Source organism: Gavialis gangeticus, unplaced genomic scaffold (genome assembly GCF_001723915.1).
Source record: "Gavialis gangeticus isolate Ggan-Ray unplaced genomic scaffold, GavGan_comp1, whole genome shotgun sequence".
NCBI lineage: Eukaryota > Metazoa > Chordata > Crocodylia > Gavialidae > Gavialis > Gavialis gangeticus.
The window spans coordinates 20,071,172-20,097,080 of NW_017729003.1; the positions used below are offsets into that span (position 1 = coordinate 20,071,172).

The 25,909-nt window shown below is 41.2% G+C and overlaps 1 protein-coding gene across 3 annotated transcripts in view; it reads right to left on the minus strand.

The window, feature by feature from the left end:
- LOC109291020 (solute carrier family 22 member 15-like) overlaps positions 1-25,909 on the minus strand; it is a 78,669-nt gene that overhangs the window by 28,160 nt on the left and 24,600 nt on the right. For all 3 annotated transcript variants that reach the window (XM_019507885.1, XM_019507884.1, XM_019507886.1), the window contains exons 4-9: positions 24,288-24,452; positions 21,893-22,022; positions 14,854-15,075; positions 8,777-8,917; positions 6,281-6,366; positions 3,040-3,148 (exon numbers count right to left, since the gene is read on the minus strand). In XM_019507885.1, the coding sequence (XP_019363430.1) occupies positions 3,040-3,148; positions 6,281-6,366; positions 8,777-8,917; positions 14,854-15,075; positions 21,893-22,022; positions 24,288-24,452 (853 nt within the window). The remainder of the gene's footprint in view (positions 1-3,039; positions 3,149-6,280; positions 6,367-8,776; positions 8,918-14,853; positions 15,076-21,892; positions 22,023-24,287; positions 24,453-25,909) is intronic.

Consider the following 25,909-nt stretch of genomic DNA (forward strand, 5'->3'; position numbering starts at 1 on the left):
GCAGGGCTAACCGGACCTTGTCGTGCATCCACAGGTGCAGCTCAAGTAGAGCCAGGGAGGTGATCCTCCCCCTCTATGCAACACTGGTCAGGCCACAGCTGGAGTACTGTGTCCAGTTCTGTGTGCCCCACTTCAGGAGGCACGTGGACAACATTGAGAGGGTCCAGAGGAGAGCCAGCTGCGTGATCCGGAGACAACAGGGCAGACCCTACAATGAGAGACTGCGGGACCTGAACCTGTTCAGCCTTCACAAGAGAAGGCTGAGGGGGGACCTGGTGACCATCTATAAACTCACTAGGGGGGACCAGAAGGGTTTGGGAGAGACCTTGTTCCCCCTAGCGCCCCCTGGCATAACAAGGAATAATGGCCATAAGTTGTTGGAGAGTAGGTTTAGATTAGAGATCCGTAAGACCTACTTCACAGTTAGGGCAGCTAGGATCTGGAACCAACTTCCAAGGGAGTTTTAACAAGAGGCTTGATGCCCACCTGGCTGGAGTCATTTGAGCCTAGTTTTTCTCCTGCCCAGGCAGGGTGTCGGACTTGAAGATCTACAAGGTCCCTTCTGACCCTGCTTCTATGATTCTATGAACATTTTTCACACAGAAGGCAATGCCTGGTCTGTCCAGGGGCCAGATCCTGATGTAGCTCCCAGAGTGCACACAAGGAAGCAGAGTCCTGATCAAACCACATGGGGAGAAGAGGACGTGGCCCAGCCCCAACCAGCCCAGTGGGGGACGGCAGGGGAGCATGGCCCAGCCCCAAGCTTCCTGGGGAAGGGGGCATGGCCAGGCCCCAACTTGATCCCATGGGGCATGGCTTGGCCCCAACCCAACCACACAGAGGGAAGGGGCATGGCCTGGCCCCAAACCAGTCACACGTGAGAGGAGGGATGTGGCCTAGCTCTGAACTGGCCGCGAGCGAGGCTTGGGAATCTGGCAGTCAGGGGAGAGTGGCAGTATTGCCAGTGTTCCCCCACTGTTAAATATCCCAACCCGTGGCGAGCCCTGCAGGCCAGATGTCACAGCTCCATGAGCTAAAACTGCAGAATTATACAACTCAAAGTGCAAAGGGATTTCTTAGATGTGGTACTTTTACGATTTAAACTTTGTACATTAATATCTGGTAGTTAATAATCACAAGTCATTCCTACCCTTATCCTCAGACTCCCTCCACTATAGGCTCATTCTCATTGCCCTGGTCTCCTCTTCTTTCTCTTTCCATCCTTTTCTGATTTTACCTTGTCTCTCTACTCTTACATTTCCATTTATTCATTCCTACTGCCATTTCCTCAGACCCTGCCCTGCAATGTATAAAAAAAACAGCAGAAAAAGAAAAAGGAAACAAGTTATGTGCCTTTGGTATTCCTAGTAATTTTTTTGCATGCTGTACCATTCTATCAACCTTTTTTTTAACCTCTTTAAACTGTCTTCCTGTTTGGTTATATAGTACTTACCTCAATAAGGCCCAAATTCTGAGAGGCATTTTTGGGCACTCCTCCTATCTGAAAATAATATAACAACTTGGGAAATATTTGGAGAACTAGAAGGCTATGATATATTTAATTTCTGTAACCTGGATATTAACTAACCCTAGATGACATCAGCTATAGCTTTGTTAAGCCACTGTGAGTTGATGTGTTACAATCAGTAGCGTGACATGGAGTGGCTGAACAGAGCCTAGGCCCCAAGAGATGCCTAAAGGGAGGGACACCAGAAGGATGGGAGGCCCTCAATCCTGCCTGCTTCGCTCTGCCTGCGCTTTCTGGCTGCAGGAAGCAGCCAACACAAGCAATGAGTACAAGGCATTCTGGGAATCAGTTTTGTAGAGTGACAGTGGAGTTCACTACTGGGGAGGAGGAGAATTGACCCCATTTTTGTGGCCAAAATCTGCATTTTGTTTGGCCTCCGGACATTGTCTTCAGCAGCAAAAAAGTGGGGTGCAAGTTCCCCCCCTTCCTCCCCAGCAGCAGCAAACCTCATTGATACTAGAGAACTAAAATTCCCACCATACCTTACTTGTTCCTGCTCCCTGGAAGTACAGAGGAATGAGGAGTGTGGGGCAGGGGAGGGTGAAAGAGAATTGCCCCGGGTACATTTTTTACCTCAGATTATAATATTTTTAGTTAACCTGTTTACATATAAAACACTGTAAAACACAGCATGGAATTGCTAGAACTATACATAAATAGTTAAATGAATTGCATTAGAAACATTTAAATCAACAAATTCAAAAAATGAACAATTAATTGCTGTTCAAAACATAAGAAACTAAACTATAGCAGCAATTTTAATTATGCAGGGGAAATATAATCTGCCCTTTTTTTGCATATCCTACGTTTAAAATGTATTTATATTTTGTAAAGAACAATAAAAGAAGGAAGAAGGCCTGGAGAAGAAGTTTGTTTTTATGCATAACAATTTTTCCAGAAGAATTAGTAACACAAACAAGAAAATACTGTATCTCAGATTATTTTTAATAAAGGAAGGAGTTTCCTTTTTTTCACATATTTAAAAGGGATTTAGCACTTGAGAAAGTTGCCAGATCAACATCTCATGAGGATTAACTACTACACTATGGGTGTCTGATATAAAATGTGCTTTTCAAATTTTAGTAAAAACTTGACTATTGTATGAACTCTCATTAATATTTTACTAAAACCTAAAAACATTAACATAAACCATCAAAACATAGTTTTCTTTGTGTGAATTGTTATACATTTGCATATATGCTGTATCAAATGGTTTTGTTTTTACCAAGACCCCTTCTTCCTCCTGGAATCATATGCCATGTCTGCAGTTGAACATATGACTCTCAGATCAGCCTCCTCAGCCATCTCCAGATTCACCCCTATTTACTAAAAGACTCTTCTTCTCATATTGACAGACTGCTGTAACAGTCAAACATTTATTTCACCCATTTCAGACACTCAAATGTTTTTATGTGAAACAAGATTAAGAGATAATGCAACAACACAAAATTCACACAACCCAGCAGTTACGTTTAGTATACTGAACTCTGCAGAAATAAATTAACAATTACCTTAATACTGTTGGGTAGAGTTCTGAAGTATAAATATACACTATGTTGAAGGCAGCACTGACTGTCATTTTTCCACACAACGCTAACAAAGTTGGACTGAAGAATAAACCTTTGGAAGAGAAAAAAAATAAAGTGCAAGTGAAAAGAAATATTATATTTATGGCATTAAATTTAAAGTATGGGTATTTTCTAGTTCATGAGATTGAAACACAGGTGTAGCATTGACCTTATACTATAGCACTAACTACCCCAAGAACCTACAGGAGCAAGAAATAAACATTCTTCACAAAACTGCTCAAAATTTGTATCAAGTCGGATTTTGTCTTTAACTGAAATAACTGTGTCATTAACATGTAAAATGAAACAGTGAACCTTCAATTTCTTTTGTAAGTTTAATATATTTATGCAGAAATTCTAGGAATGTGAAAACAGTTACAGTTTGTGTCATGCTCTAGGTTAATGCAACAAGCATCCAATTGCTAGATGCAAATACGTGCAGAGACCTGGTCTTCCTAAGAGTTCTGCTTAGTGTCAGTAGAGGATTTGGGCATTGGTTTTCTTTTTATGATCAAGTAATCAAGAAGCATGTACTAGTAACAACAAAGATTCATCAGTCCATCTGAAAACTTTACTTACCATTTCTCTCAACACTGTATTAAATCTCTATGTGGACACTTTTAATGTACACTAAGACCATTTTTGGGCAAGGGAGCTTATTCCACTTTGAAAGTGAAGTGTGGGCTAAGCTACCTTTTTCTTACTGAGTACCTGGGATCTAGGTTCTCCATTTGCCAAGGAAAAACATGGATTTTCTTCTTTAAAGGAGAAAAACATGGGAAACCACAGGTTTCCCTTTGCAGGTTGGCAGAGCTTCAGCCTGCAAGGGGATGTTTGGGGCTGAGGGAAGCAGGGCACAGGGAGTGCCATCTGCATGTGTGGACACGCACGCATGCAAGTGGCCAGCGATACAGGCAGGCAGCAGTGGAAAGCAGCTCCACCAGCTGTCTTCAGGTAAGTCTATGCAGTGGGGCATAGGTGACACGGTAGGGCAGGGGATGGCAGACTGAGGCAGCCACAGTGAGGAAGAGAGTAGGAGTGGGTTGGCAGCTGGGGCTGGGGGCGCTACCCAGACAGGATGGTGCCCAGGGCTGGGGTTGGAATGTGCAGCCTTGGGGTCCAGCTGGGGGTGCAGGATGGCAGCTGGTCCAGGGGGCTGGTGTACACTGGCTCCCCACTGCTGTGTGCATACCCAGGGAGAGGAGCAGGGGGGTGGGGCGGGGGGCATGTGCCTCCCAGATTAGTGCTTGGGATGGGGAAGGATATAAGCTGCCCATCACATGGCTTGGGCTTTCCACCCTACTTCCCTCCCCCTGGGGGCCTCCATGGCCCAGAGGGTGGTACCTGGCACAGAAGGGTGTTGGGAGCCCTGCGCCAGCCATGTCACCAAAGTGAGGCACCCCCTGCCCACCCAGCAGCAGCAGGGTGGCACACCTCTACACATTTCCAACCCCACTGCTTCCGGGAGGGCAAGGGGCACCTCACCATGCCCACCTCCCTATCATGCTCCATCCTCCTGTGCCAGATCCCACCCACTGGGCCACAGAGGCCCCCAGGGCAGGGTAGCAGAGCAGGGAGACCCAAACCCTGCAATGGGCAGCCCATATGCTCCCCCGTGCCCACAAACTCTGCTCAGCTCTGGCCACAGCAGCCGCCACCTCCTGTATGTGGCAGCTAGGGCTTGAGCCCTGCTGGAGCGGCAGGGTGCTGCGGGCCCTGCCCCAGGTTCCATAGTTCTGGTAGCTGGGGTTCCCCTCTGGCAGGGCTGGGAGGTGGCAGAGGGCTACAGATCGGGAGTGAGGGGCACTGGCAGTGCTGGAGAGGCTGTGGGTTGGGAGTTAGAGGCAACGGCAGGCGCAAGACACCAGCATATCAGGGCTGCTCAGCACCACAAAGGAGTGAAGTGGACAGCCACAGTTGGACACGCAACCTTGTGACCAATGGGGCAGAGGAAGTGCTGATTTTCTATGATAAAAACAAAACACAAAAAGCAAACACCAAAGTAGATAGGTATTTAGAATTTATTTTATTATAATGACTGAGGCACTGGTAGGCTTCCAAGCAGCTTTAAAATTGTAAAACATTGTGTTAAACTGAGAGAGAGAGGGAGTGGTGTTTCATTTTAATTGAGGAAAGACATGGATTTTGCTGTTTTTTAAATCAGAGAATTTGGAGGGGTTATCAGTGAATTTGGGATTTTTATTAAAAAAACCCAGGATCCCTGCTAAATACTATAAATCCCAAGTGAGTAGGAAGGAAGGGACACCCTGTTTTTACTTGACCAAATTTAAATTTCTTACCCTTCATTAGAGAATACACCCTTAATGGATAGATTGTTCCTACTTCATTTTCCCCATATGAAAGGGTTTAGATGTGATTTGGTTAATAAATGAGGCAAGCTATTTAGAAATCTGGCTGATATATGGGGATATGAGGTGTTTAGCATCTAATTATAATTGAAAATTCACTTTAATAAAATCAACCTTTTTTTTTTGTAACTCCCCAATGCAATGTAAGCTCAGATTTAAAAAAATTGCTTTCATTGAAAAAAAAAGAAAATAAAGAAAGAAAGGAAAAAGGTCAAGTGGTGTTATGCACAACAAACTGTAGGTGCATAGCTTGTGATTAGGTCACTGCTATTGGTCCCAGTGTTTAAAATTCTGTAATAACTTACAGAATACTGCTAATTTGATGCTAAAAGATGTAAGACCTGAGAACATACTTTAGACAGAAGGACCAGAAAAACCATAACAGCTCAGAATGTTTTTGACACTATTTGAAATTTCTGGGTTGGTCTCATGAATCATACACTGCACTGTTTGCACACCTAAAAATGCTAATATTACATGATGTCAGTAAAACTATCTTGTGGCACCCTTGTTAAAAATCACTACATTAGTTGAAATAAAACATATATAGAAAGACTAGACAACTTGAGCCTCTAAACTGAAATTTCTACAGGTCTTTTTAAATTCCTGTAATAACTCTGAAATGCTGTTTGTCATAATGATATACATTCACTACTTTGAGCCATGTCCGCTTATTGCACAAACACCTCCAAGAGATACCTGGTCTCTAGTAAACTCCCTAATTGCCTAACGGATTAGTTGGATTTAACTGTAAATTAGTCTAAGCTAATTAGAGAGACTAGCTCAAGTTTACTTTGACAACAGTATATACTCACCAGCATTTTCAGGTAAAAGCATGGTGATTATACAGGCAAACCCTGCAAATATCAGAAAAGAGGTCATAGTTTTACGTCTTCCAGACCTAAAAGAAAAATGGGCAGATGGTTAGATAAAACTATAAATTCTTCAACACAGGCAGTTTTCCTTTTTGTATTTGTCTATAAAGGGCCAAACACAATATAGGATGGCAGCACTAACAGTTATATACTGTATGACTTTTCAGACAGTGGCTTCAATTAGTTACTTTATTGAGTAGCAATATGTTAGTCTTCCCAGAAGACATTTCTAGCAAAAGCTGTAAAAAAAAGTGAAGCAAATTTGTTGTTAATATAACAACACCTGCGGCAATGATTCAAGAGTCTTACAAGCAGCAGCTTTATTCACTGCACAGCCTTGATTTGCTCCCTGAGAAAAATCTACCTGGTGCGCTGAAAGAGGCAGGGGCTCTCTCTTTGACCAAGTAATAAAAAGACAGTATCACAAGGCATATCAAGAAGGCTGGACAGGAAAACTGAATTCTGTCTTTTTTAACCTTTGCGTATCTGACTTTGCAATCTTAATATTCTTGTATTGTTGCTTATGATATAAAACATAAAGCAACACTACTATATATGCAATTTTTCTTTACTTGATAATAAGAGTATGTATGGCTTCATATTTGTTGTCCTTCCCTTCATAAAAGGGAAGCAAGTCTGACAATCACAAATCAGCTCCAGATCTGCAATATGTACAAAACTGATAATTATTTAGAAAGAATTATAAATATATAAATACATAAATAAATCTTATTTTCAATAATAATTGATGGTTCAGTTAAAAAAAAAAAAAAAAGAAACTGCTGGATTTCTGTATATCTACTACTTAAGTTTCATGCAGTAAAATCTTAAATATTTGTAAGAGCTAGTACAGATGTTCAGTTTCTCCAGGCAGTCCCTGTCCTCTCAGGAGAAACCACAAGTGTATGAATTTTGTTATTTTTCTCCTAGAGTACAAGTGGACACTCTGTGAGAAAAATAACAACCCAAGTGAAGTGGCTTCCCACAGAATCTCTCTCGGGAGACAGAACTTCTGTACAGACAGCACATGAAGAGATGACCTCCACAATCCCAGTGTACTTTGCTTCCATCTCTCCCCTCTCCGAAAGGAGGAGAGAGAGTGTATGTCAGTCTCAGCCAAGAAGTTACCAGAACACCCGCACTGAGTGCTCTGGGCTGGAAAAGCCCAGCACTGAAGCACTTAGAGGGCATGTTCTGCTCCGGGCTTGTTTCCTGCCTGAAATACTCCCTGCCAAGCCTCACCTACATTCATTTAAAAATAAAAGGCTGCAATGCTTTCTGGGCTACCTGCTCTAGGGACCCCTGGCAGCCCAGCATCCAGACTGCAGGCTCTTTGCTTCTCTGTCTGAACTTCTGTACAAACCTGGAGAGCTCTCTTAGATGATATGAATGTGAGCATGCAGCCTAAGTATCCTCTCTTACCTGTGTCACAATTCTAGTTTTTTATTATCAAAACACAATATTTGTCTTTGAAAACATGTTTAATTAACCCTTTGCAACAAAAATGTTAGATTTTCTTAATATATTGATTGTATTTTAAAGCTGATAACAGAAGCTCTGAGCTAACTATCTTGTTAGTATTAATATCTATTAAACTGGTACAACTACTTACATCTATATTTTGAGTTAAATCATTATGTCTTCACAACAGCAGGCAAAAAAAGTTGTTAAAACACTGGAATATATCTTTTGAACAGATTACACTAATGTGTGTCTTGCAGTTTAAACATAGGTGCTTGATATTATTTTTAACTTGGAAAAATCTAACTGAGCTTATAAAGCTACCAAGAAAATTTAAAAGATAAAACCCTAATCCTACTAAAATTAAAGAGCGTTTGCCACTGACTTCTAAGACCAGGATTTCACTTAGTTTCTCAACCTGAAGAGAGACTACAGTCCTGTATAACTCAGGACCTCCACATTGACTAGTTAGCCTTTAGAGCTAACAAATATTTTTGTGACTGTGGGACTACAAATACAGGTAGAAATCTGAAGAAGTATGAACTTCAGATATTTGAGACCTTAAATACTGAGGCCCTTTTTCTACAAACCTGGCTTGATTTCTTAAGTTTCATTAAAAATGAACATGATTCAGAGTTGTACTCTCTCTCATCTGGGTGCAAAAGTTTCTGGGCAAAACATACAGGAGGTGCATACTACTCAGCCATCCAAATGGTGTTAACTCAGATTTGTCAAAAAAATAGCATTGAGCCACACTAAGCATTGAAAAGTTCAGGAAATAAAGAATAGGAAAGTGAAGTGCAACTAAAGGAAAGAGAGTAAGAACAGTCCCCCTATGGGGGACTGCATTCCAAAAGAAGAAATTCAAAAGTGCAAGGCCATATATTACTATAAAATATAACACAAGCTTTTCCATATATAATATCATGCTAACCTTACAGTATAGTCAGAAAACTAGAAAGTTAGTATTCTTACCAGGGTTTCTCAATAAAGAACATACAGAGTGGAAATGCTGGAACTTCTACAAGGCCATACAGAGCTACATTTAGGTACAGATTTCCTCCTAATTCACCAGCATTCAATGTTAAGCCATAGTACACAAGACTGCAGACATACCTGAAAATATCCATAAAAACTGGCTTGGTTATGATCATCATCATCAAAAACTAACATCAGAAAAGTTAAATGTTAATGATATAATATTGAGAGCTGCCAATACAAAATACTATTCTCCAAGTAAAAGAGATAAAAACAACAGAAGTCTTATTGAAATACACAAAGGAACCATATCTTACCAAAGAATGTACATATGCAGAAAAATCTTTACGATTTTATATTTCTTAAGTATTTTTAAAAAGAAACACTTTAAAAATATTAATATCTGTTATTGTCATAGAAAAATCTATAGTATAAAACCCTGTATAACAGAAAAAAATATGTTGTTTTTGTGGACACCAAATATAATACACTGCATATCAGTCCTTCCAAGAAAGCAATCTATCCACCCTGGCACATATAGAGCCAAGTTTGCTGTATATCAGGTAAATTTAACCAGAAAACCAAATATCGAATGGTATGTAAACAAAATATCCAATGGTATGTTAAAAAATAAAATTCAGGCCAAAGCTGCTAAGGCTGAGGGTTCACTCTCATCATAGATCCTGGTTTTCTCTGTTTAAAAAAATCACAAAATTTCTGATAAAAATTCACACATTCTCTGATTTAAAAAGTCCCAAATCCATGTTTTGGATTACAGCAGCAGTGGCATGAATCCCAGCAGCAGTAGCAACAGCAGAGTTGTGCCCCCCATTGCTGCTGGGTGGGCAGGGGGCACCTCGCCATGGTGGCATAGCTGGCATGGGGCTCCCAGAGGCAGCATTAAGCCTCCCCATCTCACTCTGTCATGCCAGGTCCCACCCACTCGGCAACAGAGGTCTCAGGGGAAGTGCAGCAGGACAGGGATCTCCGAGCCTGCATCCACCTCTGCCCCAGGCATAAATCTGGGAGTCCATCCAGTGGCAGGGAGCTGGCCTCCTTGCTGCCCCTCAGGCATGCCGCCCATGGCTCCATCCTGCTCCCCCAGCCAGGCCTTCTAGTTCCAGCTCCATATACTGCCCCAGCTGGGCAGCACCTCCAGCCCCAGCCCTGCCCCACTGCCTCCCGCCCTCACCATGGGGGCCTCAATCTTTTCCACCTCAATCTTCCTCCCCTCTTCTCCCCTCCCCAGACTTACCTGGAGAGAGCTGCAGGTGCTGCTTTCCACACTGCCTGGCTTCCATGTGCATTTGCATGTGCACATATGCACATGACGCTCCCTCCCTGATCCTTCTCCTCCTGCTGCTCCCAGCCCCAAGCAGCCCCTTGCAGGCTGGAACTTTGCCAGCCTCCAAAGGGAAACCCACCATTTCCCGCATTTTTCTCCTTAAAAGGGTGAAACCCACATTTTCTGTGGCAAACAGAAAACCCAGATCCCTGGTCCTCATTAATCACTGATAACAACAGAAACTAGATCTTATATATCAACATACAAAGCTTAAAACAATTACCTGCCTATTTGCAGAATCTCAAAAACAGAGAGAAAAGATAAAACAGAACATTGCCTTGGACTGGCCAAAAGAGTCAACCAGAGCTGATTTTGCTGATTACCTAATACATTTCCTTTAAATGCATTTCATCTGTAGCAGTCCCCTCTACTATCAGTTTCCTGTGGAAGAGTACCTCAGACTTGTTGGTATATGGATAACAAGCTGCTGTACCATAAATTCTATTTGACTAGCAATACACTTCTTCCAACACCTGGGGAAATGTACTCGTACTGTTAAGGTAGCTATGTCCTTAGTTATCATACTATTTGTGTAGTTCTGTGAATTGTTGCCATTGCATGATCCTGTGGGTTGTTGCTCATAATTACATTTCTGTAATTATGAGCAGGGTCTTTAATTTATTTTCATAAGAAAGAAATTAGATTGTATAATTAGATTGAGACTTCTGTCATCCAGAAGTATATGGGGGTAAGAAAAAGGAGCAGGAAGGAACAGAACTGAATACATTTTTCTTTTCTTGTGGCAATGGGGGAAAACACTTTTTTTCAAAGTACAATTTGCAAGTTTTCCATAAACAACTAACTTTTAAAAATAGCCCTTGTTAAAGCCTTCAGTAAAGCAAGACCATGCTAAGACTTTCTATCTTGCTAAAAGGACAGATGGGAAGGTCTTTGAGATATTAAGACCAAACCTTGTTACCAGATTTGCCCATCACTTTGGGGTGTGCTCATTTATTAGGGGTATGTTTCTGGGGGTCTCTTTAATTCTACCAATGTGCTGCTTGTGTTACTTGCGTTTCTATATGGAGCTGTATCTCTCCCTTCTGCGAGTCCTCACCTCCAATGGAGCTATCTTGCAGGACTCAGTTTCAATGGGGCTGGATTCCTCCAGCCACCAAATCAGTCAAACACATGTACGCACAGACACACACAGATCAACAGGATATGCCTGAGCCAGGCCAGGTTATTTAGCATTGACAGGCTAACACCCTCATATGCCTTGAACCCAGTTCATCAGGGCAACAATAAAATGAAGTCACACACAAGCACACAGGTTAATAGAGCACATCTGAGTCAGGCTCAGCATTGATAGGCGGACACCCTCATGTGCCTTGAACTCAGTTCATTTAGGACAATAATAAATGCAGTTAGACACACATACACATATGCTAACAAAGTACGTCTGAGAAAAACCAATAGAGGAGTCATTACTAGAATTGGTCTGATAAATGCTGAGCTGGGTGTGTGTAGATGTGGGTTGATTAGCATTTGGAGCAAGGATTCCCCATCATGAAGTGCTCCCCTGCTTTTCTGATCCCAGAATTCAGTGTGGTCCTTGCCTTGGAATCTCTGTTCTCCATCCTAAATGTTAATGAAGGAGCATGCCTGTTCCATCTCCCATTTAAATGAGTTGTCATCTTGTTCCATCTGGAATGCATATGAGAACCGGGAGTTGCTTCACTCTTATCACCCTTGTCTGGAGGGCTTTAGGTGGGTCTCCCACTGTATCATCTTTGTCTTTTGTAAGTCCTTCCTCTAATCAGTTCTTGTTCAGGCAGAGGCAGGGAGGGGGAGAGTTCTTTGTGAATCAGACAGGCTGCATACTGTGCCAAGGCTCCCCAAGAACACGGAGCTGAGAGGTAACAACCTAAATATCATATAACCTAACCTCAGATTACTAACATCACTGCTCCTTGTCGTTTTATGTTATTCAGGAAAAAGGGAGAGAATTCACACTGTAAGGTATTTTGCCATAGCAGAAGGTACACATAAGATGAAAGTGGATTCTCAGGGAAAAAAGTTGCACCTTTCAGAAACACATTAACTAAGGAAATGTGCCCTGCCTGAAATCTTCAGAGAAACACATTAGGGAAAAGTGGCTCTTGTAGCACAAACAGTTTGTACTGTAAGTTGTCCTAACTGATACAGAGAAGAGTTGATATGGATAGCCTTAAGTATAGCCCCCAACACATATTACATTTAAGATACTAACAGGTTAATTGCACCTGAAATAGTAACCCAGCAATATGTACAACTCAATTAAAGGCATGATAAAACAGTCAGTGGCATATCATACCATAGCATTTGTATAATGCCATAAATTCAACATGTGGCTAGAACCTGTCAAAATCATGTGTGCCACCCAGCTGTTAGTACATGGGGTTTACAGGCAAGCCCTGCTTCATGCCATTTCGCTTACCACAGTTTCACTATAGCGCTCATTTAAAATACCTACCTGGTTTCACTTAGCACTCAGCACATTTCATTATACGCTCAGCGTGGGGGGTGGGGAGAAGCAGTGGCGGCAGCAAAACCGTAGCATCAAGTGAAGCAGTGAGTGGCAGCCAGCAGAGCCCAGGGTGGGGTGGTAGGCACCCGGGGTCTGCTCCAACACATGGTTCTGGAGCGATGGTGGCGGCAGCAAGAAGGAGCAGGCAGGGGGCTTGAGCCCAGGGCCAGGGCCAGAGCCCAGGGCCAGGGCCAGGGCCGGCAGGGCGGCAGGAGTGCAGAGCCTGAGGCCAGGGCCGGCAGGAGTGCAGGGTCTGGGCCAGTGCGAGCCAGCGCTCAAGGACATGTGTGCAGTGTCCACCACCCCAGGCCATAGCAGGGCTGAGCCCATGAAGCCTCCCCCCACCCCCCGCCCTGGGCTGCAGCCCATGACCCATTCTGCTCCAGTCATGCACACATCCATGGGGTGTGGACACCATCCCAAGCTTCCTCCGCACTGGCCACAGCCCCACTGCTTTCCTGTCATAAATCCCTGGGCAGGCAGGTCCCCAACTCAGGCCCCATGCTGGTGGCCAGCGGGTGTGGGCTGGCAGGGGCCATCACAGTGGCAGAACAATGAGGCTGGGGGAAGCCAGTGCCTTCCCTGACAGAGCCTGCTCAGTACCTTGCCAGGAGCAGCAGAGCCAAGGCCGGCAGAAGCGCAAGGCCCAGCCCGGCACGTGGTGTGGAACCAATTATACTTATTTACATTAAACTCAGTGGGAAAATGGGTTTCACTCAACGCTGTTTTGCTTAGTGCTCAGTTTTTCCGGAACTAAATAAGAGTGCTAAGCGAGGGTTGTCTGGGATTGAGGATTAGCTACCATCACACCTTAGGCCCCTAGCAAGCCTTCACTTTAAGATAGAGATAGAAAGACATACACTTCACAGCCGCTCAAATAGTATGATAACTAAGGATATATTTACTGTAATATAACACTGTACCATTATGCCACTATTTAACTTCTACTTTCAGTCACAAAAGTAATCCTTTCTGGGGTACAAGTTACACAACAAGCACCAGCTCTTCTAAACCCTTGCAGGAATCACAAGGGAACCTTTTGGGGTGGGGGAGAAGGGGAAGCATTCCCTAAAAGTCACAACAGACCCAGAGTTGCTAGTCAATGTATTTGTTTGAAAACCACTCAGGGACACCACAGGCACTACAGCTACCTTCATCTGCATAGAGGTAGCTTTGTGGTACCAGTGTCAGGAAAGTGGGTCATTATGTTAAATTCACAAGAGATTGACAACATCAGCAGAAAACCAGAGGACAGCACAGAATATTGCCTGGGAATCCTTCTCAAGCTGTATATACTTTTTCCCTCCAGGGCTTAAGTATTAAATAAGGCTGCTATAGGAACAAGAAGATCTTCTATTTGGTAAGATTCCATAGTCTCTCCTACAATTACCTTTCTCATCCCTGATAATCTAGATATGAAACAACTGATTTTTCTAATTCTTTCCTAGAAGTAATCTCAAATCTAATGCTCAGCTTTACTAGGGACACACCCTCTGCCAGTCTTTGCCTTAAACAGGTCAGATAATGACATGAGGTCTATACTGGGGTTATTCCTGGGATGTGTTCTTGCTGTTCCAATCAGAACTTATATTTTCAGAAGAGTTACTCCTTTCGCCATTTGGACTGCTTTAAACTATACTAGACCCAACCAAGGAGACAAAGTCTAGAGCACCTCCCATGGCAAAGATAAGTGCAGTAAGTGCAGATATCACTGCAAAGATAAGTGGGTTTCTTTCGTTTTGCAGTTTTTGCACTTTGTATTCTAACATGTGAAAACTAACGATCAAATGGTAAGCTCATATTTTTCTCTATTGCTCCCCCACAACTCCACTTTTAACTCTCAGTAGTCTCCTTTTTACACCTATATTATAATACAATTTAATATGACAGGTGTGCATGCAACCAATATCAAGTGGAAACAATTTTATGGATTTATGGGTTGGCTTTTCTTTTTTGTTGTTGTTGTTTTCCACTACTTTCTAGTTCATTTTTTGGACCAGTATCTAAGTAACACAAAATTATAAAAAGATTATTACAATTAGCATGAAGTAACACACAATACCATTTTTAAAAAACAGCACCTGGAATTAACAGTCAAACATATAACTGAGCTTTGAGAATGTTATTTAAAAATGAAGGAAGAAGCTAAACACCTTAATCAGTGTCTTATATTTGACAAACCCACAGTGCTTCAGCATTAGCTTGCTTTTTACTACTTACCAGATATACATCAAAATGACAGTTCGCCACCGAAGGACTGGGTGTTTTACTAGGCTTAGGACACTGGGTGCTGATTCATCTGTTTTCATTGTACCTGCACATGGTTTTAATTTTATAGTTAACCTTTCTTTTCCATTACCCAGGGCTATGTATTGTAGTACACGCTCCGCTTCTATAGTGTTCCCCTGGGAATACAGCCATCTAGGTGATTCTGGAAGCAAACTGCCAGACAAAAATTAGATAAAGAAAGTACATTTCTATCAATGACAGACTAGATCAACCTTATTTCTCAGCAAGTCAAAGCATCACATTAGGAGGTAAACATGTATTAAATATACACATCCGATATTTAATTTAAGGAATGGCAAAAACTGAAATGTGAGATTCCAATTTCCTTTTCAGGAATTGCACTCATATGCATTTTAAAGCTATATTTAAACAAGAACAGAATTTGGTTCTTAAAATTCAAGAAGATTTTGAGGGGTATATGTTGTAGCTGTGTTGGTCTAAGGACATCGGCAGACAATGTTCTTTGTTCAAACGTGTGAGCTCTCTCTCTGGAGGAGTGTCCTCGTTGAGTGAAAGCCTTTTTAAGATTGGTGAGGTGGCAATCCCAGGTGTTCTCCTCAGTGCAAATATGGTGGTATCTGAGCACCTGGCTGTATATACAAGCTGTAATATACAGCCAAGCCCTCAGATACCACCGAATTTACACGGAGAATATCCACACATTTGAAAGAGCCACCCAGATACCACATGAAGAATTGCTGCAGAACAGAAGAAAAAAACCAACGAATCACACACTGCTGGTTATGACATATCACCCTTTCCTCAAACCCATACGGAAAATCCTCAAACAATTGCAACTCATACTAGAAAGAGACACTATTCTTAAAGAGATCTTCCCAGAACTACCCATCCTAGCCTTCAAACAAGCACCGAACCTCACTAACCTCATTACCAGAAGCAAACTTCCTCATGCCCAGAACACACCGAATGGATCCAGACCGTGCCATGACAAGAAATGCAAAACCTGCCAACATTTCTCCACCACCCTCACAATTACTACACCCCACAACAGAGTCATCAGCATCCCTGCATTTTATAGCTGCACCTCCAGAAATGTAATATATCTCATCCAATGCACCAAATGCCCTGATGGAAAATACATAGGAGAGACCAAACAACAACTGTGCACCAGAATGAATGCACACCGGAAATCTATCAAAGACAAGAATACCCAATTACCTGTGGGAGCACATTTCTCACAAGAAAACCACTTTCTCTCCAATCTCTCAGTTATAATCCTCAAAGGGAACTTACAAAACACTTCTCAGAGATTAGCCTATGAACTTCACTTCATCAACCTCCTGGATACAAAAAAATCATGGACTAATATAGACATTGGATTTATGGCACATTATAACCTGCCTGACATATGACTCCCCAGGTATCTCTCCACTATTTAACTGCTACATTCATCCCTCTTTTCTGTCCCCCTGGACCATGCCGGTCTCTCACCCACTGACTCCTCAATTTACATCTTCACTAACTGCCTGAATTGCATGCATGCCAGCCCAGCCTCTGGCTTCTTTACTATTCATTGCATCCAGGAAGAGCACACACCAACTGCAGACACGTCCTCAGCCTGACAAAGGCTTTTTAAACCCAAAACTTTGTTAAAAAAAATTTTCCAATTATTTATGTTGGTCTAATAAAAGATATCAGATTCACCCAAAGAACCTTGCCTGCAAGAAGATTTTGACAACTTCCACCTCAACCCAATTTTTATAATATTCACATCTGAGGGAAAAAAAATCATCTTGGAATTACCTATAACTGTACTTTGTAATTAGTCTTACAGAAAAAAATTGAAACTTTGTTCCACAGCAACATCAAAATATTCAAAAATTTAAATTCCTAAATAGTCAAAATTAGCATGAATAATAATATTGAGGTGTTAAACTATATCTACAATTTAAAAAAAAGAAAGCAGAAAATCATACTTTGTTGTATATTAATATAACCACATGTGAACCATTTTTGTTAACCTACTAAACAAAACACTACTTCTAACAAGACTTTGAAAATCAGAGAATAACTAAAGCCAATAAAACGAATCTAAACTATTTTTTCAGAATTAATAAGGGTCTATAAAAATACATTTTTTATACATACAAATTGTATCTCTTTGTCATGTGACACATGACACTGGTCATTTTTATTTAGTAGCTCTGCCACTGCCGATTCATTTAAAGTCAATTTTATACAAAATTGGTACCAAATTCTCTAATTTAAATTTGGCGAACAAGGAAATAATCTCTGCATTATTATTACATGCATTTCAAAAACAAGCAAATCAAAGTCAAAGCTGAACTGAGTTGGTCAATCTGACAAACACAGCACTATTATTAGACTTAAATTTGTGCCAACACTGTGATAATACAGAATGGTTACATGAATGGTTACATGTCATAACAGAATAATATCCAAAAATACCAAACAATAAATGGTAGTGTATTTTCAGTCATCTCATGTTGTAAATTTGGAGCTATAAAGTGCACGTGGGCCAAAACACCCAACCAATTTCTTTTTCCATTCTTTTTATAGTGAAAAGAAAAATGTTTCTATTATACTCCACTGTTGTAATTAGTTTTGCCTTGTGCACTTTTCATCATAAAAATCATTTTTCTGTCATTTTTACTCCAGCTTGTGTCCTACCTTTCAGACTGTATGTTTTAAAGAAAAGCTCTCAATAATATGTTAATCAAAATTAATTACCTTATTTTCTTCATCGGGAAAATAATTCTGATAAATAATTAATTTTTGGTTATTATGCAATAATACACTAACATTATTTTAAAATATTTGTTGAGGCCTTATTACTTGTTTTTCTCTTATTTCTAGAAGGTTGGTTTGCTTCTTTGTTTTTGGTAATTCTAAATTGTGAATGAAAGGTATCTCCGCTTATTTGCAAAATTTACTTACCACTCTCTACCTGGAAATATTTACTAGGCTTTTCCTTTTATTTCTAATAATGGAAAGTGGTGAGCCATCCCCATTTCATTGTTTGCCTAAAGTTTTTTTTACTGGATTAAAATGGGTATTGACTGGCATTTTAAATTTTTTCTTATGAAAGTAACACAAGTAGCTCTCCTTCCCACTGATTTCTCTCAGGATTTCTTTTTTCCAAGTTTGAGGTTTCGCTAGTGTATTTCCCAGAATACCATTCCAAAAGTAATTAGATAATTCAAAAGACAAAGGGTAGATAATTCAAAGAATGTTTTAGCTGAACTTTGTTTTGTTCTATTTATTATTTCACCACAAGTTGGAAATATGCTCTATCAAGGTTAAACTGCATATTTCAAAGTCCCTCCAGTACTCTTTAATTAATGTGAGACAAAGTCTATTAATTATGTGGTACACAGATCTCTTGAGAGTAACATTTTTGCTTTTAGAGGGTGCCTGTACACACCACAGGTTTTAATCCTCATTAAATTAAATAGGCTTATAAAATTAAACTTGTTTATTTTAGAGTGTCGCATCTGTGTTTGAGCACACTAGGTCTTGGAACGAATTAAGCTTTGGAGTGTCACATCTGTGTTCACACACATGAGGTTTTCAAACGAATTAAGCTCAGACCCTGGCTGGTGCTGCAGGAGAGTGGGACAGTTCCATGCTGCCCCCCTCAGAGAAGGGCCTCCCACCGCCCCCATGCCTGTGCCCTGCTACGCAGCTGAGGAAGCAGGGCACCAGCAAACCACACAAGAAAAAAAAAAGCAGAATCAATTAGAAAGCGAAAGCAATTTGAAGGGGTAAACTACAAAATGTAGCAGCGGAAGAACCATCTGGTGGACCAAGAACCATCTGGTGGACAAAGAGGCTCATTATATGTCTTTGAATGCCTTTGTGTTTGCATGCAACAAATCCGTGGATGCGATTCCCGGTGAGCCAAACTAAAGTACATCTGAGGAGTTTTAGTTTAATGTGCCAGAAAGACTTTTAAAGCATCCAGAAAACCCACTCATGAAAACAGTCTCACTGTTGCAGCCGAAGAAAGGGCAAAAAATGTGGCGTGTACAAAAGCCCCTTAATATATACTCTGGGGAAATAGGTGATACTTGGTTATTGATTTTTTTTGTACATTATTTTTGGATGGCAACTAATTCCAAAAGCTGATCTATGCAGAAATAACGGATGTTTAAACAGTATGTTAGAGATTGCTTTTGTAGTATTATAAATAGATAGTACTTGTAGTTTTACATCTATAGTTTTAATTACTGATAACTGAGGATCCTAGTTTTCTCCGATTAAAAAAAATTCCCAATTTTCAGATTAAAAAAAATAACCGAAAACCCACATTATTCCATGATCAGAATGAAACACTACTAATATACACACACATATATACACACACACACACACACACGCACGCACACACGTGGTGTTTCATTTCAATTGGCTTACTTTTTTAATCTGAAAATTGGGGGTTTTTTTTTTAAACAGGGAAAACCAGGATCCCTGCTACATAGTGCATGTTGCTTCTTCTCAGATCTGAAGTACACTGTGACTAGGCAGTCTATGCTACAAACTTTTTTACATATTCATATATCCAAGAACTATTCTCATAACAATATGTATTACGGGACTCCACCTATTATCACATTTCTACAAAGTTTAAATAGCAAATATATGTCATACCTCATCGCCAGACTTTGGGTCACTCCAAACAAAGCAAGCAATCACAAGCAGTGCCAAGCTAGAAAGAGCACCCACAAGTGGATGGACTTTGAAATGCTTTGTAATTTCATTTATTTCCCACCAAGACATCACTACAGACATTTGGCTTATGAAAAGTAACCTTAAAATTCTGCCTGACACTTTAATGGTACTTCCACAGTCTGCCACGTTAAGAAAACCTTTGATGACATAGAGCCAATATTTTGGACTAGTTCTATAGCGTGTGCCTTCTAGCAGCCCTCATGCTTCTCTGCAGACTTGTCACTGCCTTTTATGTGCAAACACTGCTCTTTTGATCACTGGCCATCTCAACTGTCACATCAAGCTGAGAAGTTCCAGATTCTCCTCTAGCACTACAGTAGGGCTGTGTGAAACATCCTCACTTCTCCATGCCCAATCAGGAGACTGAATCTCTGAATTCAAATCGAATCAGGAGACCAAATAAAAGCTCCAAATCAATTCGAAGCATCCAAATCAATTCAGAAAAAGATTCAGAAAAGACATGGCCGATTCAGAGATTCGGGTTGGGGGAGGGGGAAAGAGGTAGACAGGGCATGGGGGAGTGAGGAACTGGGATTGTGGCTGGGACAAGCTGCCCTGGAAGGTTGGGGGGTTCATTGCTCGGGAAGAGGTGCGGGGGGTGCAGGATGCAAGTGAGGCAGCGCTGGGAGCAGGGGCTCTGCCCTGCTGCTGCTTGCCCTGCTGGGGCGAGGGGGGTGGGATGAGGGCGCGGCTCGCTCCAAGCGGAAGGCGGCAAGTGGCAGCAGGGCAGAGCCCCTGCTCCCAGAGCTGCCACATCCACATCCCACTCCTTCCTGTGCCAGCTGGCAAGCAGCAGAGCAGAGCCTCCACTCCCAGTGCTGATGCATGCACAGCAGCACTGGGAGTGGGGGCCATGCACTGCTGCTGCTCAGAGCAAGCCATCACACCCTTCCCCCCCTGCTGACTGGGCAAGTGGCAGCAGGGCTTAGCCCCCATGGTTCCCACCACCAGGGCAGAGGCGGGCACAGCCAGGGGAGCCATGGGAGAAGTCCCCATGGCTGCCCTGCCTGGTCCAGCTTCCCAGCACTTCAAAAAAAATAAAAAATAAAAAAGCCCTACACTCACCAGCTGCTGGAGTGGCAATTGGACGCCCGTGGGAACTTGTGACAGAGCCTCCCCTCACAGTGTGGGGCAGTGGGGGGCAACGCAGATTGCCCTCCCTGCCTGGCACCTGCATGGTAGCTGCTGCATCGTGTGGGTGCAGCGTGGCTCGGCAAGGTGCCATATGCTTTCTGGGAGCTAGGGGGGCTCTAGCAGTCAGCTGGAGCCCAGCAGCACTCAGCCCCAGTGGCACCCTGCTGAGCCATGCTGCACCCATGCTATGGGGCTGCTGCCGCATGGGTGGCAAGCAGGGGGGACAATTCCCACTGCCCCCCACTGCTTGTGCTGCATGGTGGGGGCTCTGCTACAAGTGCCCAAAGGCCCCAATTGCTGCTCCTGCAGCCAGTGAGTACGGGGCTTTTTTTTTTTTTTATGTGAAGTGCTGGGGCTAGGCTGGGGCTGAGCAAGGCACCCATGGGGGTTTCTCCCATGGCTCCCCCTGCCTGGGGAAAGGCAGGCACAGCTGGGGGAGCTGTGGGAGAACGTGCAGGCACCCAGCTGTGCCTGCCTCTCCCCAGCTGATCTGAATCACCGAATGTCTCTAAATTAGTGCCAAATCTTCTGAAGCTGATTCAGCCAAATCTATTCAGGACAGTGATCTGAATCTCCAAATCGACTCACTGTCCTCCAAATCGGCCAAGATCGAATCAAATACTTCCCTATTTGCGGAGGTCTACTCTACACCCCCCTACGATGCTCTTTTCCCTTTCTTCCTCCACTTTTACCCCAAACTACTGATTGATACCTGGCTCACTTACAGACAGTTCAAAAGAGGTTAGCAGACTGTTGTGCATCACTACTAATTAAATGGGGACATTATGAACATGACTAAGCAAAGATTTTGTTTTCTAGCTGCTCAGGAATCTGTATCAACAGTGCCAATATTTCTACCCAAGAGGTAAGGACAGAAAAAAAAATTTCTTTTGGCATCTTCTTTAAACAGTGGGTAAACTCTAAAGGCATTTTTTTTATTATTGAAAATATCAGCCAAAATCTTTTTCATTACCACATATATGCATTATTCTTCAAGGAAGACAAGCATAAAAACATGAAAGTTAGCCTTACTTCAATTACAGTCTTTCAGTGAAAAGCAAGACTTCTTGTTAAAGTACTGTATATTGTGTTTTCATAGCCATAATAAGTTTGATCTACTTACAGAGAAAGGAGAAAAAAGACAATTCCTGGACAATTTGATACAAATGCAAGGTAACGCCATTGCCTTATGTAGTAACCCAGTAAGGCATAAACTGCTATGCCAACTGCAAAGGTCAAATTTGTTAATGAACCTGTAAATAAAGGTAAGAAAAAGCTGCTATTTAAAACAATGTCAAAACCCATGTATAGATTCTTCAAGTTCTAAGCAGTTTCTAGGTATGCACTCTACAGCAAAAAGGACTTTATAACATCTTCAGAATGGCTAGCACAATGTAATGAGTTTGTTGAAATAAAGTCATCTGATTCTGACCCAGATATGCTTTTATAGAATTTTCATTCTTTTTAAATCATGGATTTTTGAAGGAAGCAAGAAAAGGAAGGAATGCTAGATAGAAGTTGGGGGCATAGACAGTAAATACTTGAGGTTATTTATTTAGGTGCATTTAGATAACATGGAGTGGCAGTACTGTGGTAAAGTAGACAAAATTTAAGTGAGATATAAAATGCTAAGGATAGTACTGGGTATAAAAACAGCTAGAACCAAACAGTACCTATTAAAATTTACCAAGCCTTCCTGGAGAATAAATATCGATAAAAAACATTGGAGAAATACATTCCATGTTTCAAGGGTGTAGGTTGTAGCCATGTTGGTCTAACGATATAGGCTAAACAAGGTTATTTGGGTAAATCCAATATCTTTTATTTGGGTTGGTCTAATAAAAGATATTGGTTTTACCCAAAGAACCTTGTCTGTCTTGGAGAAACATATGGAGTCAATACCAAACACAAAAGCCTAGCAGCAAACTCTTTGTGTGAGATCTAGTACTAAACTATAAGTTGGCAGAGTAAGGTCCATTGAATCTTGACCACAGCTGACAGAAGCACTTTAGTCCTGCTGTTAAAGGCAGTGCTCAGTATCTCCCTCTCCAATCCACCCATTGACCAGTTGCTCCATAGTCCCCTCCTGAAGTACTAAAAACACAAAGCACCTGAAATGACAAGCAGCAGGGAGTAGATTATCTCTTCAGCCCATCAGGGGCCATCCCTGCAGAAGAAAAGACGGGAAAGAGCCAAGAAAGGCATACAAAAGGGGCAAGCAGAAGGGAGAGGGAGAGAGAGAGAGAAAGACATAAAAAGAACATGAGCTGGAAAAGAAGAGAAATGGAGAGGAATATTAAGGAAGTTAGAAAAATACCAGTTGCTGAAAAGACAGAAAAAACCCCCCAAAACAAAACAATCTCTTTCCCTATTCCTAGAGGGTAAGGCAATGATAAAAGAAAAAATAAGAAAAAAAATAGAATGGGAAACCTGAAGAAGTGAGATATTGCGTTTTCAGGACAGTGATCTGAATCTCCGAATCGACTCGCTGTCCTCCAAATTGGCGAATCCGAATCAAATACTTCCCTACTTGGAGAGGCCTACTGTACAGGCCCCTATGATGCTTTTTTCCCTTTCTTGGGAAATACAAAAAGTAAATATGCTTATAACCACTGCAGTTAAGCATGTTGGGCCAAATTCTGTTCTCAGTTTACTCTAATGTAAATCCATAGTAGTTAGACATACTACAGATTTGCAGCAGTGTGATGAAGCAAAGAAAATGCACTTCTACCTCTTCTACCTGTATTTTAAAATTTGGCACTGTCAGATGCAGACATTTGATATCGATACTGCACTTGGGAGTGGAGGGGAAGCATTACATACATGCTAACTCATTTTATGAGACAGAAGAACATATTTCTTTAAATACATTTTTGGTGGGGAAGAGAAAAGAGTACTTGATCTTCTAAATATTTTCTCAAGGCACTATAAAGTGTAATTTAGAAGCTGGGAGAGTCCATAAAAACATCTTTTTCATGGAAAGTAGACCACAAATGAAGAAATTGTATGAAACAGTGATTCTAAATTAAGGTGCTGCAGAACTCTAGGGTACTGTGAGATGCATTTTAAGAGTACTATAGTGTCACACGATATAGCACTGTTAGATGTGGGGCTGAAATCCTAAGGTCAAAAACATCCCAATTTGTTGTGGTCTTTCCAAGTTTTTTGGGGACAGAAGAATAGCTATTTTATTTTTCTGTAGTAAAGAAATGAGTGAAAGCTAAGAGCTGGCATTTTTCAGTGGGTGCCTGGAATCTAGAAGAGCTGAGAACCGCTTAACTATGCTAAATCTTGAAATCTCATGGTTTTACCATTGTTTATCATACTGGACCCAATTGTACGGTTCCTATTCAAGCAAAATTCCCACTTAACTCAGTGGTAGCTTGGAATGAAAAAAATTGGTCATTTAATATTTACTTAAATTAACTTTATAAAGTTACAATTCATAATACATTTGTGAGTTTTTAAAAAAAAACAAATACTTCATACAGTACTAATAAAATATTCTTAAATTTTACCTGTAAAAGACCAGAATGACTTTCCTACATATTCTTGTGTCAAGACAAAAGACACCAGAGACATTCCACCATTTGTAATCCCAACAATAAAGCGTGACATTGCAAAAATTTCATAGCTTGGAGCAAATGCCGCAACATACCCAAAAATTACATCAAAGAACAGACCTGAACAAAATACACAAAGTATATTAGCCTTATCAAGTAGACAGAATTTGGGAATTAAATTATCTACCATTACTAGCATTGTAAAGATAGTATTTCTCTGAATTTACACATTTGATTTTACTAACACCTTTAAAAATGAGAATTCCAAGGAACTCCAAATACTTTCTAATCTCTATTAGTTTATGTACAAGTCTCAAACCCAAGTTGTGTAATCACTAATATGGAGATCTATACAAGAAACCTTACCTTCAAACATTATCATTAAACTATAAACAATTCAACTGAAAAATAAATGGCCATGATATAAGCTATTCATTGCTCATCAAAATTAAGTTGAGACGAAATAACATTCCTAAAAACAGGAACTCTTTATATCCAGATGTTCTGACTTCAGATACAGTCTAAGTTAGTTTTTCCTGCCTGTGAAGAGTGAATAATCATCACTGTTTACACTGTCCTCCAGTGGAGGGGCTGGGAATTATTTTGGGCAGAGGGCCACTTACTGAATTTCAGCAAGCCATCAAGGGCTGAATGAGAGGCAGCCCAGGGCAGATTAATGCTAATTTCTAGATTTTTTAGGGGTCCCGTGGGCCAGACAGAACGGCCTGACAGGCCGCAACCGGCCCCAGGCTGCATTTTGCCCACCCCTGCTCTAGTCTAACTAGTCAAAAGCTCTTAAAGTGATTTGAGATCCCAAGAGATGCTGTTTTGCGTTTGTGAGAAATTAGCCTGCTCTGATGAAACATTTGGAATCCAATCAATGTGAATGATTATTATTCACACTTCATAGGTAGGAAAAACATGCAAAATGATTATGCAACTGTTGCCCAAGTAACATCAGTGAAGCCAAAAACAAACTCTAGTATTCTTGACTCCTGCATTTCAATTATTACACAATACATCATTAGCTACCTATAAAAAGTACTGCATTTCTACTAAAATTGTCCAGCAACCAGAAAGGACACGCTAGAAAATATGCGGCATGGCAGGCCACATCCCTATTCCCAGGTTATGGGAATAGGGATGATGTCATGTTTGTCCTTCTAAATACCATGAAATTACAGTGTTATTTTAAAATAAGAAAAACCATGCCAAAAAAGAAAAAAAAAAATTGTTGTATGGATGGAAAAGCATTTAACGTTACAAATATGAAATGTATGAGTCTCTCTACTGTGAATTCTAAAAAAAACTGAAACAAATTTCACATCTTTTGTTGGATACGAGATATGTTACAAACATATGTGCTAGTATAGTTCACCTGACCAACAGCACATCAATTAGACCAGGGCTGGGCAATTATTTCAGCTGGGACATCACTTTATGAGTTTTTATGAGCTGTGAAGGGCCACATGCATAAAATTGTTCTGAAGATATTTTAACAAATTATAGGAAAAAAGCCAAATATATACTATAAACCAAACATCTACTATAACATATTTTAATTTTATTTCAAAAGA